The 17,661-nt window shown below is 43.8% G+C and overlaps 1 protein-coding gene and 1 long non-coding RNA gene across 5 annotated transcripts; both read left to right on the top strand.

The window, feature by feature from the left end:
• The first annotated feature begins 4,142 nt into the window (after positions 1-4,142).
• Positions 4,143-7,307, top strand: LOC139803058 (uncharacterized). Its single transcript, XR_011728863.1, has 4 exons — positions 4,143-4,377; positions 4,806-4,953; positions 5,098-5,192; positions 6,072-7,307. It is a non-coding gene; the product is annotated as an uncharacterized lncRNA (long non-coding RNA).
• A 4,309-nt stretch (positions 7,308-11,616) lies between these two features.
• CCNG1 (cyclin G1) lies at positions 11,617-17,522 on the top strand. 4 transcript variants are annotated; one of them, XR_011728801.1, is made up of 7 exons: positions 11,617-11,809; positions 12,483-12,746; positions 13,815-14,068; positions 14,655-14,733; positions 14,875-14,973; positions 15,196-15,661; positions 16,036-17,522. XR_011728801.1 is itself a non-coding variant. In XM_071758346.1 (7 exons), the coding sequence occupies exons 2-6, from the start codon at positions 12,483-12,485 to the stop codon at positions 15,388-15,390; spliced, it is 891 nt and encodes a 296-aa protein (XP_071614447.1). In that variant the 5' UTR covers positions 11,617-11,809; the 3' UTR covers positions 15,391-15,397; positions 15,480-17,522. The 4 variants fall into 4 exon arrangements, 3 of the variants coding, with proteins under 3 accessions (XP_071614447.1, XP_071614448.1, XP_071614449.1); XM_071758346.1 differs by having other exon boundaries at positions 15,196-15,397; positions 15,480-17,522; XM_071758347.1 differs by having other exon boundaries at positions 11,618-11,809; positions 15,196-15,390.
• Positions 17,523-17,661: the final 139 nt, after the last annotated feature.

The following is a 17,661-nucleotide window of genomic DNA, read 5'->3' as shown; positions in this document are numbered from 1 at the left end:
GGAGGAAGGGAAGGAAGGCACTCATCTGAGTTCTCTCACCTGAATGGAGTTCTCAGTTGGGATCCTACATCTGTTCACAATGCTAAATTCAACTTCAAGGCCCACTTCAAAGGAATGCAGTCCGAAAAAATGAAGGTATGTATGTTACACATGTTCACACAACAGACACAGTTTCTCTCCACTATCTATATTCCCTATTTCTGTCATGTGTATCTCTGATCTATCTGCCCTTTTTCCTCTCTGCCGTCTCCTAGCTCCATTCTTCTCTCACTTCCATCTCTCCTATCTCTCAATTCTCTCTCTTCTATCTCTTAGCTCCAGTCTTTCCATCTCCTGTCTTTTCTCCTATCTGCTACCTTGTAGCTCCATTCTCCTCTCCCCTACCTGTCTTTAACTTGCTGTCTTAACTATCTACCCATCTACTCTTTAACTGGAGCAGTAGCACACATTGACACCTAAGGTGACATAGCAGTGGACAGAGGGGTAAGGCCAGCCCTGAAGAAATTCGGACCCATGGGAGACAAGGGGGTCACTTAGCAGCCCTAGCCAGGTTCCAGAGATGCTACAACTTGCCAGTCTGGGGCTGGAAACCAGAAGCTCCAACATACTGCATGAAAGAACTGCGCTGTGCCATAAGGCATGACCAATAAGAGGTGAGTCAAGGGTTTGTACTCCCCAAACACATCATCACACATTTGGCGCAAGAGAGCCATGACTCCAAACTGATTTGTGCACAGCCTTCAAATACCTACTTAAAATCTATGCAGAACCTTTTCATTCCTATGGCCCAAACCAGGCTTCTGATACTTCATTGTGCATTCCTGTCAAATGGCTTGACAGTTTGGTAGAGGGTAACCAGCTCACCTCAGAAACAGAGCTGTCAGTCTCTACCCTTTGAAGTGGGAGCCCTACTCCATTAATGCCCACCTAGGAAAAAAAAAAAACCAAAAAAAGCCCCTAAGGCTTCTAAAAAGTGATGGAAAACTCAGTTTCAATTTTTGGAACTATTTCAACATGACATTTACCTGACCCACAACTCTCAAAGTATGATTCCCAAGTGCTGAAACACAACTGCACAGCATGAAGGACCTGCTCAGTACTGCAGGCATTGCAGCTCAGTCACATCTCTAGCTGCCCTCATGTCCCCATGTGAGGCAATGAACTGGCTACTCTGGGGTTGTGTGCAATGTTTGCATCACAGCTCTCTTTTTCTACCTTTTTTTTTTTTTCTACCTTCTTCCTCCCATAGGTATGTGTCTGTCCATACACAGGAGCAGTAAGTCTAACAGGCTTACCTCAGGACACCAGGTTAGGCTTGAATGCTATCACACATTGTCTAATTGGGTCCAAGGACACCTTCCTGCCTGCCTACTAACAGATGTTATGCAGCCAAGCTACTCTGACAATCCTTGTGGCTCAGTTTGGCAGGAATCATCTTGTTATCACCCAGCAGAACAATGTGCCAACAAATTAGATTCTCCCAGATATCTGCAGGTGCTTAAAACTACACCTGATCTTAGGCTGCCTGTGCAGGAACAATAGCTGCAATTGAAAGCACCACCTTAATGCCAATAATGGGCCCTGTGCTGGGTTCCTGAGCAGCTGGACTTATGGGCAGCTGTCAGAAGGACTGTGGGTATCAGGAAGGCAGACTAGCTCCCAGGCAGGCTAGTCAGTGAGGTGGCAATGGGGCCTTTCCACTTCTCTCATTGCTGAACAATCAGCTGCTGGATTGCTGAACAATCCTATTTGAGACAAAGCCCAAGGCTCATTCCCCATCTTCCCCTTAAAAGCAGACACTGCTCCTAGGCCAGCTACAGAAGACATTGTTCTGGCAAAGAATGCTATGGACACCAGCAGTTAACAGCATGGAGATGCACTTATTGGTGGAGGTAACTGCACTTACCTAGCAAAGGAGGAACTATCCTGTCCTAGGGTGTGGAGGTGAAACAAGGAAGGGGCAAGGAAACCAGCAATGTTGTTTGGGGTCATCTGGTTTTCCTCAACAAAAGCAAGCACATCTTGTAAAAAGAACAGGAGGATTTTCAAAGCTTCTCTGTTTTCTTTTGGGAGAAGGAGAATAGCAGCCTGGACAGCCTGAAGCTGCTGCTCCTTCGATGCATCTGAAAACAAAAACAAACAAAAAATTATGAACCTCACATGTAACTTAAAACATGAAAACTCAGCCATCAATAGAATCCCATTCAGAGCACTGAACCTGTAGGTTCATCCATTTTCCCTACAAGAGGATGCAACCCTAGTCCTAGTCTAGCCCATGCTTTGTTTAGCTGAATAGTAAGCTATTAAAAAAACTTCAAAAGCTTCTGCGAGTTCCATCAGTAGATACGGAGGAAGGATTCACAGAGTCTGCTGGTAAATATGGGCTCAGGAAGGTCTCAGAAATAGTGCTTCACCATATTGGCCACATCAAATGCTTACTGCCCCTCATAACACACATTGTATGGGTTGCTTTCATTCATTTGCCTTAAGAACAGAATCCTAGAATTAACATCAGATTTTTGGAACAGGCCAATCTCCAGGTAACAGAAAATAAAAGAGAGCACTCATCAGGAATCAAACCTGACTAATAACTGATCCTTCTCTTCCTTTTTATAGTGAAGATCTTATGGCAGTGTGACTTAACTCCAAAATATTTTTGTATCTTTAGAAGCAGCACATGGTTTCACTGCCATGCACACATCTCTTAGTGGATAAAGACAGATTTGAGATCCAGGAAATGATGTTACAGGTGCTTATCTAGTATATTGTGTCTCTGATTAGTGTTATCTTCTAGCTGAAACATAAGATTGCTCACATTAGATCTGGCACTACCAGCAACCACCAAACAGAGGGCCCACTGTGTGGTAGATTTGCTTCCAAACCAAAACACAGTACATACATCCCCTAATTCTGCCACATACCTCTTCAGGTAGCAGCATAAGACAGAAAATCAGCAAGGGCAATTACAGGAGTGGTTTTCTCAGTTCAAAACTGAAATCAGCTTTAAAAATGCATCCTCGGGTGAAGTAAATTTCATCCCTTCAGTGTTCTAAAGGCTTTTTTCACTGCTTTCTTAAGTACCTTAAGTCACTTAAGTACCAAATCCCTATCATAAGAGGATGATATTTTAAACTCCTCTGAGTGGCTTTGTCACTGTTCTAGTTCACAGTGGGACTAATGCTGAAGAGATGGATCCTCAGCCCTGCCAGCTCTCACCTCAGTCTCTCTAAGAGACCCTACCCACAAGCTCCATGCAGGCAGAGATTATAAATGTCTGGAAAATGACAAGACCAAGATATATCTCCGTTAGTTCCTACTGTACTATCATACTGGTGTCTTGGAACCAGAGGCAACTCTTCAGCTCTCACAGCTAAAACGTGCAATGTAGTGCAGGACTTGGTGGCAACCCTAATGTCATCTTTATCCATCTTCTTGACACTAGCTTCCCAAGTGGATTACTTGGGCTCCCAAGCTCACTTTAGAATCTTTACTTGGGTCCTTGTCATTAGTATTTTACTAAGTAAAGTTATTTTACATGAGTATTTTACTACTTATGTCACTGAAATATTTCACATGCAAACACATTTACCAGAGATCACCTTTCTTCCTATCACTCCCTTTTACTACCTCCCACAACCCACACTTTTCAGGAATCAGAGCTGAATTGGAGTTCAATTTTTACTTTCTGGCACTGGGGAGGACCGCGGCAAGGTGAGGGGTGCCTGGAGTGGTGAAGCAGCAGTTCTGGGGTGTTGCATTCTGTGGAGGGGCGAGCTGTGCGATGCACCACTTACCTGGCGTGGCTTCTGTGGGGCCCTGGCTCACAGGGTCGAACCTCCTGCCCCAGCTGCCTGTGCAATTCCGAGCCCAACCCCTCTCCTCCCCCCTCCTCCGGTGCTTCCCGTGCTGCGGGTAACCGCGGGGCTGCGGGACCGGGCGGTCGGTGACACCGCAAAGGTGACCGGGGGTATGCACCGAGACAGCGCGTGTGCTCTGCGCTGCGGACACAGCTGGGGACCGCACCGGTCCCTTTCCTCTTGACGAGCTCTTTTTTTAATCGCGTCCGTCCCCCGCTGCAGACCTGGGGGCTGCGGCTGCGGTCACTGGGGCTCTGCACGCCTGCGGTGCCGCTTTGGGCGCTGGGGAATCGTTACTGCCGGTCGCGTGATGCCGCGACGCTTCCGGTGTGATGGCGGCGCTGCTGCCGCGCGGTTGCCTCTCGCTGGGGAACGGAGCCGCCGCGTCCGCTCCTGCCGCCGTTGGCGCAGCCGGCGGGCAGAGTCCGGAACGCCAGTCCGGCGGGGGGGCGCCGGCTGCGGTCGCTCCGCCGCGCCGCCTGCCTCTGACGCGAGGAGAGGCATGGGAGCGGCGGGGAGGGTAAATAAGGGGGGGAGAGGTGGGAAGCGGGAGGCGCGGGGCCGCTCCGGGGCGATCCTGAGCGCTGCCCGGGGCCGCCGAGGAGTTCGGGGTTGGGAGGAGGGTGGAATGCCCCGTCCCGTTAGCGCCTTCTGCTCGCCGGTTCCTTGGGGGCAGGAGCGGCTGCGTGGGGCTGGGAGGGGGAGTGGAAGGTCCCCGGTTCCCCGGGGCGGCAGTGTGCGTGTGCTGTGCAGGGGCGGTGCCGCCGGAGAAGTGAAGGCTCTCCCTCCCCCCCGTTCGGCATCACCCGCGGGAAGTGCAGAGGGGCTCCATTCGGACGCAGTCCGGGGCCGGATGGCTCGGGGGCCGGAAATGGGGGGAGTTTTTGTGATTTCTTTTTAAGATTTGGTTGCGGTACCATTTTACGGTTCTTTTTTTTACTCCCCGAGGGTCTTCAGTCTCAATCTCGGAGGTGTATCTGACGTTTTACTGAGCAGCTGCAGTCCCTTCAAGGAATGCCTTGCTCATTGAGGCAAAACCTTGGCAGCCAGACCTGCCTGTCTTTTCTCTTGTTTCAGAAGCCTGCAAAGATAGGAGGTATGTGCTGAAGTCTTTATATTTGGAACTTTTTTTTTTTCTTTTTTTTTTTTTTTTTTTTTCTTCCACTAAATGTGTTTCTCATTACACAAAACATTTGCTTTAGCTGTTTTCTCCACTTCTGTATCTTGCTCCCTACCCTAGGCGGTGCTGCCTTGTGGCAGATGTTACTTGAACAGGATTGTCAAGATAGGAGGTAACAAGGCTGACCATGGCTCTCGGGCTCACAAAATCTGAAGGTCTGTGTAGAAAACGGGAATCTGCTGGTAGGAGGGATTCTGTTTGCTTCTAGTGGTAGTAGGTGCCTGACACTATGCCTTCTGAGAACTTTTAAATTTAAATCGGCTGGCAAAACCCCCCATTTATTTGTTATTTTAAAATTACATATAAAATCCTTTATTTATAAGGTCAATAGAGCTTTACTGGAGGGGGAAGGGGAATAAAATTATTCTAACAGACATCCAGCCCTGGCATGATCTCAGCAGTGTTTTCACTGAAATGAAATGAAGGGGCTGAGACAAAAGTGCTTTGGTTGCTGCTGTGATTGAGTCCCATCTTTCTTTGCTGAGCTGCTTAAAATATCCATCTGAACACCTAGATGGATTCCTGGCCTCTGACGTGTGTGCTTATTTTCACCCCCTCCGCTGGTTTAATTAGTCAATGAACAAACTGAAGGTGAAGGAAAGGTGTTAAAAAACAGGAAACCTTTACTGTGACCCAGAGTTAGAAGCAAGCTCTAACAGGATGTGAGTTGTTTGTTCTAAAACCTCTGAGGGAAGGGTGTTAGAGAAATGCATGGCTTCAGCTTAGTAGGGGTAGTCTGTAATTTATTTTTTTCTGTGAAAGCTTAAAACTGCAGTTGCTGTTGGCACACTCCAGACCAGGTGAAGTAAAGGGATTTAAAGACAGGAAGTGTCGCTTTCATGCCTCTTTAAGCTTCCCTTATTTGTCCATGCAATTTGCAGAGCATTCTAATTAATAAAATGGAAAAAAAAAAAAAATCAGACTTTTTGGAGGCACTTGGGTTTTAGAATGTATGTGTGCTCTGTTCGTGTTTGAGGTCAAAACCAGAGCAATGTTGTTTTCAGTCAACAGGATGTCTGTGCTTTGCATTACAGAGAGATCCTCAAAGAAGAAAGATCCAGAATCTGCGTGGTCAAGAGAGACCCTCATTCTCTCTGTGGGAGAACTCCTCCTGGCTTTGACAGAAACCACAACAAATGTTTTAAAGTGGGCAGTGCTGTTTATGGCTCTTTATCCAACGTAAGAGCTTGGAGACACGGAGGAACTCTGTGTGAGGTTTTTTTGTTTGTTTGTTTTCCTCTGTATTGCAGATTTAAACTGCTTTTCTAAAGTGGTGCAGTGATGTGTAGTTGGAGGCAAAAAGGGAAAATTTCTATACATTGTTCTGCTGTATGATTTACCAAATATAGGGTAGGCAGACATGAAAAGCTTACTTTGTGTGCAGATTAAGAGGTTATCAGGACAGAGCTGATGATAAAATTTTAGTGTGTTCCTTTGTGAATACATTATAATGAAGTTTTAATATTTAACACACAGAATATAGTTGGAACATACTTAAGTTTATTGTAGTGATGCAATATATTGGTTGGCAGATGCAGTTAATAAACAGTAAGCAAATGCAATTAAAGATTAAATGGATAAGGTAAATGAAAAGTGTAAAAAGCATCACTAAGAATCTGTATCTTAAGTGGTGGTGTATCGGCTGAGGTACAATTTCTGTTTATCCTGAAGTGCCTCAGTTCACACTAGACTTATGTCCTGTATGCAGGTCTCTTTGTGCTTTCAGAGAAACAAGAAGAGGTCTGCTTTAATCCAAGTCTGGGCAGCCTGGCTTGACTCACAGGCAGTGTTTGTATATTAAAACCAGGGCATGTTTCTTCTCTATGATGACCTGACCAGGATGCTGTTTTTCACTGAAGACGGTAACAAAATCACGTTGTGGTTTTTTGTCTCCTCTGCATCAGCCAGTTTTGGGGAGATCTCAGGCAAAGTCATCCTCTGCTCTCAGAACTTGGGAGAAGGTGAGTTTCTGGATTTGGCTCCATCTCTGGATAAGAGCTAAGTATACTGTGACCTTACATTTGTTGAGACTTTCTCTGTCCAAACTTTACACCCATATAGCACTACATCTCATAATGTGGCTCCACTGAGCTGATTTTCACCTCTTTACTACGATGTCAAAGGTTATAATTTCAGATGGAAAATCCTGGTGATGCTGGTATAATTTTTCTGCGAGTGCCCAGAGTTTCATTCTTTTTTGTTTTGGTAAAGTTTTATTACTTTATTATTATTTTCATGATTTCATTATTAAATTTTCACATGAAATTTAAGCTTCTGGTTTTGTTTTTGGGAGGAGCTCTTTGTAAGTTTATATGAACAAAGTGTATGTGAGTAAAGAAGAGGCAGTTTGAATGCTTGTGAGATTATTTACATAATGCTTGAAATACCTTATAGAAAAGCCTTTGGTTGAATTTGATTGGTAAATTCAAGGTTTGTGGTAAAATGCAAACCCGTAGCCCGAGTGTTGGTGGTGCTGTGGGTAGGGTTCCATGTGAGGGTTAGGGCCAGCCAAAGTTTTCAATGGTCACTCTTTGCGTTTGTTTGCCAGTCCCGTTCGTTTAGAGTTTTGGGAGCCCTATTGAGCAACAGTGGAGAGTGGAACATGAGGATTGGTATACTTGAGGTTTGTGGTAAAATGCACACCCGTAGCCTGATTGTTGCTGGTGCTGTGGGAAGGGTTCCATGTGAGGGTTAGGACTGCCAAGAGTTTTCAGTGGTCACTCTTCGCATTTGTTGTTGGGTTTTTTTTCTTTGCATTTGCGTTTTACCACAAACTTTGGATATACCAGCCCTTGGTGGCCACTCTCCACAGTTGCTCAATAGGGCTCCCAAAACTCTGAACGAATGGGACTGGCAAAACCAAGCAAAGACTAACAATTGAAAAATTTTGCTGGCCCTTACCCTCATATGGAAACTTACCCACAGCACCACCAACAATCAGCCTACGGGTTTGCATTTACCAAAAACCTCAAATATACTACCCCTTGGTGGCCAATCTCCCATGCTTGCTCAACAGGGCTCCCAAAACTCCCAAAAAATGGGACTGGCAAACCCATGCAAAGAGTGACTACTGAAAACTTTTGCTGGCCCTAACCCTCACATGGAACCCTACCCACAGCACCACCAACTATCAGCCTATGGGTTTGCATTTTACCACAAACCTTGAATCTGCCAGCCCTCAGTGGCCACTCTCCACTGTTGCTCAATGGGGCTCCCAAAACTCCGAACAAACGGGACTGGCAAAACCATGCAAAGAGTGACCATTGAAAACTTTTGCTGGCCCTAAACCTAACACTAAGACTTCTCTAACCCTATGCCCTAACCCATAATGCTAACAACCCTAAAACATACCCTAACCCCTAACTCTAACCCCAAACCTTACCCAAACCCCAGCCGTAACCCTAAAGCCAAACCCTAAAAATTTAACATAAACCCTGACCTAGCCTAAATGTTAAACCAAAACTCTCTCTAATCCTTATCCTTAACTAACCCTGACCTAACCCAAACCCTAATCCTAAAAAACCCTAACCGCAAGGAAAAACTAACCCTAAGCCTAACACTGACACTTCCCTAACCCTAACTTAACCCCATACCAAACCCTAAAGCTAACCCTAACTTGTACCTTTACCCTATCCTTTACCCTAACCTTCACTCTAACACTCTAAGAGTTACCCTTACCCTTATAATAAACCATAATCCTAACCACTAACACTAAACGTAACCCTTACCTTAACTTAAACCTAGCCTAAACCTAAAGCAAAGCCTCTAGCCCCAACCCTCTAACCCTAACCTAACAGTAACCTAACCCTAACCTATACCTAAACCCTATACCCAACCCTAAACCTACACCCAACCCTCTAACCCTAAACCCTAAAGTAACCCTAACCTTACAGTAACTTAACCCCGAGCCCTAACCCAACTGCAACCTTAAACACTAACCCTAACCCTCAACACTATCCCTAGCCCCAAACTCTTACCCCAAACCCGGACCCTAACCCTCTAACCCTAAACCTAACCCCTAACCCTGACCTAACCCTAATTGCTCTCCCACTGTATCTTAATATCGCTCCGAAACTCCATACAAACGGGCCTGGCAAAAAAAAGGCAGAGTGACCACTGAAAACTTTTGCTGGCCCTAACCCTCACATGGAACTCTACCTACAGCACCAGCAACAATTGGGTAATGGGTTTACTTTAGTACCAAACTGTTGAATATTTGACCCCTTGGCCACTCTCCCACTGTTACACTATACTGCTCTAAAGTTCCACACCAATAGGCCTGGCTCTAAAACACAGAGTGACCACTGAAAAGTTTTTCTGGCCCTAACCCTCCCATGGAACCCTACCCACAGCACCAGCAACAATCGGGCTACAGGTTTGCTTTAGTAGTCAACCATTCAACCATTTGACACAGCCACTCTTGCACTGTTGCATAATTCACCTCCAAAATTCCACACAAACAACCCTAGCACCCAAATGGAAGGGGGAACCACTTAAAACTTTTGCTGACCCTAACCCTCACATGGAACCCTACCCACAGCACCACCAACAATTGAGCTATGGTTTTGCTTTAGTATCCAAAACCTCCAGTGTTCGACCCCTCATCTGCTCTCTGTCTCACAATTCGCCTCCAAAATTTCACACAAATAGGCCCAATGGAAACTTTTGCTGGTCCTGACCCTCCCATGGAACCTTACTCACTGCACCACCAACAATCAGGTTACAGGTTTGATTTAGTACTCAAAACCTTAACCATTCAGGCCCTTAGCCACTCTCGCACTGTTGTGTAATTCAGCTCCAAAATTGCAGGAAAACCCTCCTGGCTCCCAAGCACAAAGAATATTGTCTCTCACATCTGTCAGATCAACTCTCTCATTTGAGTAGATACATGGCTCTTTTTTTACCTCACAAATGTTATGCTACTCTTACCCCAAAAGGCTTTAAACTCACCTTGTCCTCTACTCCTCGCAGGTGTGACAAGCTCTTATCCAGAAAATGCTGTGCTTTAGGAGTTCTTTCGGTCACACCTGCTCGCTGTTTGCAATTTGCCACTACTTACAAGTGCAACTCACTACCATTTGAAGTGAAACTCACCCTCTCTCCATTTTAAAAAAAAAACCCAAAGCCCTTCAGAAATATTCTTACAGTAAATGAATAACAAAAACAAACAAACAAACAAACAAAAAAAATCTTCAGAAGCACCAAATAGAGACTGAAGAACATCTTTTCTCAGAGGACATAGGATGACTTCTTAGACTTGTGCATCCAGCTGTAGGCTATCATTAGGGCCAGCTAAAAGTGGTGCCAGGAATGCTACCTGGATGCTAAATATATCATTCAGTGTTCCTTTCAGGAATATTTTTGAAGAAACAAGCTGATAGGCTTAACTGAAAAAAAACCAAAACAAAAACAAAACCCCAAATAAACAAAAAAACCCCTAAACAAACAAAAAAGCCTCCCCAACATTGTGATGAGCAAATTTCATAAAACCATAAAACCTGCCTAGATTTGAACTAATTTCTACCTAAGATTTAGATTACTTCCTCCCATTTGTAAGATGCATATGTCCTTAATAGCCGTATACATAATAGTTAAAAAAAAAAATAGTTTAAGGCCCCATATAAATTCATTTATTTGTCACATATTAACCAGTATTTCCTTTGAAGAGGCAAATCAAACACAGCTAAGAGGCTTGTCTTAAAAACTAAATATTTTCTGCTCCTAGAATAGTTCTGAGAGCTGCTTTGTGTGTTTTTCAACAACATACTTTTTTCCAGACCTTGTAACATATTTAAAAAAAACAAAACAAAAAAACAAGTTGATACACAATCTGACTTGATATTTCCATGACTGGCAACACGTTCACCTCAGCACAGCCCTGGGTAACTCTTGAGCAGAAAAATATCTGTTAACTTTTCTCAACCAAACACAAACAAATGAGGCAGAGGGACACAGGTGTGTTTGTGCACAGCCGCCTGAATCCCAAACAAAGTTTACCAGCTCACCCTGTGTGAAAGAGCGACCAGGTCTTTCTATTAGTCTTTGTCTTTTTTGTATGCACAGCACTATTTCTAAGGGACTGGAAAATCCCTGATCTCTACCCAAAAGATTAGAGCCTTGTACAGTTGAAGCAGCCACATAGATAATTGCAACCAAGAAATGGAGCTTAACTCTGCTGCCCTCAAAAAACAGCCAGGAGCTGTAACAAACATTTCAGACTCTCTTGCTGAAGCACTGGGTGCAGAGGGGGAAAGTGTTCCTCTATCCACTGAGCTGACAGAGCTCCTCACAACGCTGTGCACGGCGGGACGGACATTACCGTATCCGTTGCCTTGAAGAGAAAGCTGCAGCAAGGCGGAAACCCGGCGAAGGCTTTCCAGCACGGGGACTTGTACTCTGCAGCCCGTCGGAGGACAAGGTAAGGAGCGGCTTTCTCACAACGGGCTGTGGGACGGGACGGGCGCCCTTATCCTGAGGCGCCGGCAGAGGCCTCTCCGCGCCCTGGCCCGACCGCTCCATAGCGACGGAGCTCCGCCCCTTCCCACCAGTGCCGCCCTCGGATTGGTCAGCCCGCCTGTCTGTCACCCCCTGGCCCCCGCCCCAGCACCGGGCGGAACAGTGTGGGCTGGGGTACGCTCGGTGTTCTCACGCTGGTATCTCAGGCACCGGGCAGCGCTTAGAGTGACCTCTCAGTGCTGCTGTAGTTGGCACCACGAGTCCCGCAGGCTTGCGGCTCTCCTCACGAAGGGGAGAGCGGGGCGACAGGGAGAAGGTAACGACACGGGGCCAGGCTGGTCTCTGCCGGGGGTGGGTTTGGGCTCCAGCGGGATCGGGCTTGAGCTTCTCCGCGTGTACCCCGTCCTTTCTGTGGGGCTGGACAAGTCGCCCCGTCCCACTGATGAAGCTGACGGATGTCTCGTCCGCCGGTGGAGCCCCCGAGGTGGCGAAGTGCAAGTCCGGGCATGTCCCCTCTGGGATCGGGAGCGCGGCGGGAGCCTTCCGGGCGGCACCGGCACAGCTGCGGGGACTTTGACGTGGGGTTACACGGGGTCAGGCTGCGGAACCCTCTGGCCTGGTGCTGGCAGGGCTGTGGTGTCCCCCAATCCCTGCGGCGGGTGTGTGACTCGGTAGAAAAATACCGTGGTTTCTGTGAGGGACGGGACCCACCCGGACCGGCAGCTGACGGTGCTGGTCGGGCCCCGCGCAGGAGCAGGTTCGCTGCCGGTTGCTGGGACGCCGGTGTCGAGGCCGCCGGTGAGAGCCCGAGCGGACCCGTTCCCAGGTCCACACATGTGGTTGTAGCAGAAGTACTTGGACTTAGAGGATTAGTTCCCATAACTTGCCGGGAAAGTGAAGTTTCTATCTTTACTCTAGAGACAGCTGTAACTTCGTAATTTCCCCCTTTTGACCTGTTTGATACATTTAACACCAGTTTCTCGTTACAGATGATTGAAACGCTTGTAACCACTGACGCTCAGGAGCTGCTCTGCCAGCTCACAGCCCTGTTGGAACAGGAGTTACGATGTCTGCCGAAGGCCTCTGGCCTGAGACTGATTGAATCCGCTCACGATAATGGCCTCCGAATGACTGCAAAGCTGCGAGACTTTGAAGTGAAAGATCTCCTCAGCTTAACTCAATTCTTGGGTTTCCATACAGAGACATTTTTGCTGGCTGTGAATTTCTTGGATAGATTCTTGTCAAAAATGAAGGTAAGGCTTTTTAGAGTAAGGCTCTCACTCTCAGTCATTAGCTTCTGCTCACTGCATTGTTTGTTTTATAAGTTAGAACATCTTGGGTTTAGATGACTGAAGTAAACTTCAGTCAGAAGCTCCTTTCACAGCCTCTGATTATGCAAGAGCTAAAAACTTACTTTACATGTTTAGACTTCAGTATTGCTAAGAAAGCTGTTTCCTCTGTAGAAGAGAAGGGAGAGGGCATCAGTTTCAACTTGAGGATGCCCAGAAGCCTGGAAATGAGGGCCATATTAACACATATATTAACAGTTTGTCTTGCCTGTTGCATGTACACAGTAACATATTGAATTACTTCTTGCCTCGTGTATATCAAAAGGCTTGATGCTGTTTAGCACTCAGAATCTAGTAAAATATTTAATTAGCCCTCCATTCTATTGTGCATATGTGGTATGCTGAGATGGGTAATTTTTAATTGTCTAACGAGATAGGAGTACCACTGTACTATTTGACCAAGAGCAAAAGCTTAATTTCTTTGTGTGTTAAAAATGAGAAAGCTAGATGGATAGTAACTGATTATTTGAAACAATTCTGAATCCAATATAAGCAGTAAAAATGGGAACTGTAAAGTGTATGGAATTAAGTACATCTGTTGATATGTACATATATATGTGTGTGTGTTTATAGAAAAGAGTAACAAAAAAGGGGGGTGTTTTTTGCGTAATCCAATATGTACAATACTTGAACAATACTATTGCATATGTACAATATTAAAAGCTTCTGATAAGGCTATTACCTCATTAAAAATGAGATCTACCTCAAAATATATTTTTCTGCAATCTTGCTTTTTAGATTTATGAGGCAGAACTTGTAGTGTACAACCGTCTTCTCCTATAGTTAAATCAAGATAAGAATCTAAGTAGAAAGAAGCGTTTCCCAGTCTTCAAAAAAACCCATAACAATTCCCCCTAACCCTCATAATTTTTTCTTAGAATACATTTTTCCATATGTAATTCAGTACTGACATATTGAAATGGCTGATTAAAGGCCTTCCTCTGAGAGTAATGAGAATTTGCTTTTATTTAGATACAGCCTAAACACTTGGGCTGTGTTGGACTCAGCTGCTTCTACTTGGCTGTGAAGGCATCAGAAGAAGAGAGAAATGTTCCATTAGCCACTGACTTAATTCGAATAAGCCAGTATAGGTTTACTGTTTCTGATATGATGAGAATGGAGAAAATTGTACTGGAGAAGCTGTGTTGGAAAGTCAAAGCTACAACAGCCTTCCAATTTCTACAACTGTATCATTCACTCATTAATGAGAATTTAAGCTGTGAAAGGTAAAATATCTAATGCTTATTTTGCTGTGACTGCATATGATCCAGAAGTCTTTCTGTGTAGAAAGCTAAACAGGGAAATTACTAGAGTAAATTACCATTCTGTATTTAAAAAAAACAACCTCAAACTTTCCCACTTATTGGTTAGTATCATAAATATGAATAGTTTTGGTTTAATATAATTTTAACTTTGAATGTCATTTGCATAAATTTATTTAAAGAGTATTGAGCAGAAAACCAAACTTGCTCAATAATGATGGTATAATCTCTACTGCACTAAGTATTGCCTCATTGCAAAAATTTGAAAATCTGGCTTAGAAAGAGGTTCCTTTTGCTAGTAAGCACTAAAATTCTTTGTTGATAAGCCTATTTTGACAATGCACCTCTCCCCCATTGTAACACAAGGTTTATTACTGTCATTAGGAGGGCCCAAACTGAACACCTGTTTGATTTTAACCCTGGAACTTCTGGGACGTACAAGGCCTTTGTTGAGTTAATGAACATTCTACAGCTTCTCTGAGTTTCCAGGGTAGTGTTGCCTTGATCAAGCTTACATTCTTCTATGTTCACTCATCTGTTTTTATTGTAGGAGAAAATACCTTAATCTTGAGAGACTTGAGACCCAGCTTAAAGCATGTCACTGCAGAATCATGTTTTCCAAAGCCAAGGTAAATGTTAAAAAAAACAACCTCAAACTTTCCCACTTATTGGTTAGTATCAGCTAACTATTGAGCTTTGAAAGCTCAAAGACAATGACACTACTGAAGCTTCACAAAGCAATGTTTAAAAGTATTTTCTCTCACCTCCAGCCTTCTGTCTTGGCACTGTCTATTGTGGCACTGGAGATAGAAGAACAAAAACTGCTGGAATTGACGGAGGCATTGGAATTTCTGCAGCTGCATTCCAAGGTACGTATAAAGTTTCAGGGGAGGAAGAAAAATGCAACAGTCTACATAGGGGAAGTGGGAGCTCCACTGGCATACTGCTGGTTTCTTTTGTGGCTCTGTTGTTTTGTTTGTTGTTCATTTGTTTTCTTTCCATTTGGCTTCCTGTCTAATGAAATTACATGCAGTAAATAAGTATTTAATGAGATATTAACATGAGATTCTGTTTGGGTATTCTGTATTTAGGTAAACAACAGAGATTTGACCTTCTGGAAGGAACTGGTGTTAAAGTGCCTTACAGAATATTCCTCAAGCAAGTGCTCCAAACCAAATGTCCAGAAATTAAAATGGATTGTGTCTGGACGTACTGCACGGCAGCTTAAACATAGCTACTACAGAATAACACACCTCCCTACAATTCCAGAGACCAGCTCACAATAGGTAACTCCTAGCAAAATCTACTTCTGATAATGTAGAAGTAATCAGCAGTTAACTACCTCAAAGTATCTTATTCCATATGGGTAACCTACTGAAGACATGTAACATAAATGAAGCAGACCTGCCATACAGGCTGGCGCTTGAGCCAGTGCTGTACCTAAGGAAGTGGCAACCTAATATATGAATGTTGGAGAAAGAACTGAGCTTCTGGTGTGCTTGTGGGAGCAGAAATGTGGTCTACAGAAATTCTGACCTCATTCAAAACTAAAATGTGGTAAAAAGGCAAAGAAACTTGGCTTGCTCTTATCCTAAAAAGAATCAGCTAAGAGGAAAGAGTTGCCTATTAAAATGAGTTTCTTGTGATCACGTAAACCCTCTTAAAATGAAGACAGTTATAAAGTTTTATTTTTATAACTGCTTAGTAAAGTCTAAAAACTGTAATTCTGTTATTTACATTACTGTCCCTTTACTCTGTCGAAATAGTGAACTACTTCCTTATCTAGACTTTAATTCGAAAGTTTATTTACAAATAAAAATATTTTCTGTAATAGCTGTCTTACTGTTGTCTTGCTATATTAAACTGTGACACTTTGGTTCCTGTAGAAAGCCCTTCAGTTGACTGGGTTTTTTTGTTTGTTTTTTTTACAGGAATACAATTAAATGAGCAGAGAACCATCGTGTATCTTGTCAACAGACACATGAATATTTGAGAAACAAAGTCTGAAACACAATTTTAATAATGAAGAATGCAGCTCATGGAGACAATATGTAATGTTTCAGACTAAAGATCCTTCCAGCAATTATGTTCTTTTCATGAAGATTTCAGCAATATTCAGTGTTAGTTTTCAGTCTTACTTGCTAGACTGTTTACTGTTGAGTAAAATACCACAGTAACAAAAGAAATTTTAACACCTTATATTTTGTAGACCAGCTTACATAGTCTAACTTTGGGTTACTGTAACTGCAGGTTCATTTCCCAAAGATTACATGACACCAGAAAAACATCATGTGCAGTAGCACAGTGCTGTACTAAACCTATCAAACTAACGACTCATCCCACTCAAGTGTCATGTGTCTGCATGTTCATGGTGTGTAAGGCACTGGCCTTCTACTGTAGACACCCAGTAGGTTTCACTAGGCTATGTGAAATACACTGAACATTTCAAGCTGCAAGAGCAGGAGAAAAGAGAAACCTTATTTCATTGCCTTGTAAAGGTAGTCACTAACACACCATCAGTAACTTGAATATTTTGTAAGAGGTGTAGTTAACTGGGATTATAAATTATTTCATAGAGATGCCTAATGAAGGCTGAGGGAAAGTACTGGGTCACCCACCACAAATCTGATTCAGTTTTCAAAAGTTTAACTGTACAAGAGGTAAATGCTGATGCTGAACTGGTACATTTTACAAGTACAGTAGGAGCAGGGCTAATGTCCTATCTTGGCCTGTATGTAGGAGCAATCTATTTGAGAAACATTGAAGATTGCTTCAACTCTGATGTCTTTAATGACAGGTTTTGTAAAATGCAAATTTTCTCAGAAGACCAGATCAGTACTTGAGGCATAGCAGGCTTCAGGTGCTAACAAGGAATTGAATAAGAATGTATTATATGTAAGATGATTAGACTTGTTGGAAGAATGCAAATACTGACCTCTTCAATTCTGTGTCACTGTGGAACAGAGGCTTTCAGTGATAAACTACTAGTAACCAGTGTTCATATGAACTGACTTAGTGGAGAAGGAGAGATCGGAATGTTCTGAATATAATGTGGGCTTAGATGTTAGTTAACCAACCCTTACCCCTGAGGGAAGGAGTAGCTAAGGGGGGAGACCATTCTTTGCATATCTCAAGCTAGTTAAAGCTTTCACTTAAGACTTGGTACCAAAGCTCTATACTGGACAAATCAAGCCTCCTCATGAACTTATGGGAGTGACTGCACTGTGTAATAGGTAATGAGGTTTTGCATCTGCCAGTGCTAGCTGTCCATTTTGCTGCCTCAGAAGCATACAAGCAATTTGAACAAGGGTGTGGTCAGCCTACAGGGGAGGATGGAGAAGATACAATGTGCAATTGTAATGGTATTGTCAACTCTCAATATAAAGATACGTCTCTTCCAATTAAACATTGAAACGTGCTTTGCTGAGTAACTTTTTTCCTGTTCGTTATGAAACATCTTACAAAGGAAGCCTATAAAGTGTTTTGTGTCTGAACAGTACCTGGAAAACTTAAAGGTAAGAGGTAAGGAATCATGGAGATTTTTAAGTTTTTTTTTT

The sequence above is a fragment of the Heliangelus exortis genome, chromosome 15, assembly GCF_036169615.1.
Source record: "Heliangelus exortis chromosome 15, bHelExo1.hap1, whole genome shotgun sequence".
Classification (NCBI taxonomy): domain Eukaryota; kingdom Metazoa; phylum Chordata; class Aves; order Apodiformes; family Trochilidae; genus Heliangelus; species Heliangelus exortis.
Note: the sequence above shows the minus strand (reverse complement) of the source record. Positions and strands in the feature narration are given on the sequence as shown.

Excerpts from the sequence above, each read along its gene's own strand:
- CCNG1 (XM_071758346.1), top strand. The coding sequence starts at position 12,483 with ATGATTGAAACGCTTGTAACCACTGACGCTCAGGAGCTGCTCTGCCAG. Across the intron at positions 12,747-13,814 it reads GATTCTTGTCAAAAATGAAG|ATACAGCCTAAACACTTGGG; the intron begins GTAAGGCTTTTT and ends GCTTTTATTTAG. Across the intron at positions 14,734-14,874 it reads TCATGTTTTCCAAAGCCAAG|CCTTCTGTCTTGGCACTGTC; the intron begins GTAAATGTTAAA and ends TCTCACCTCCAG.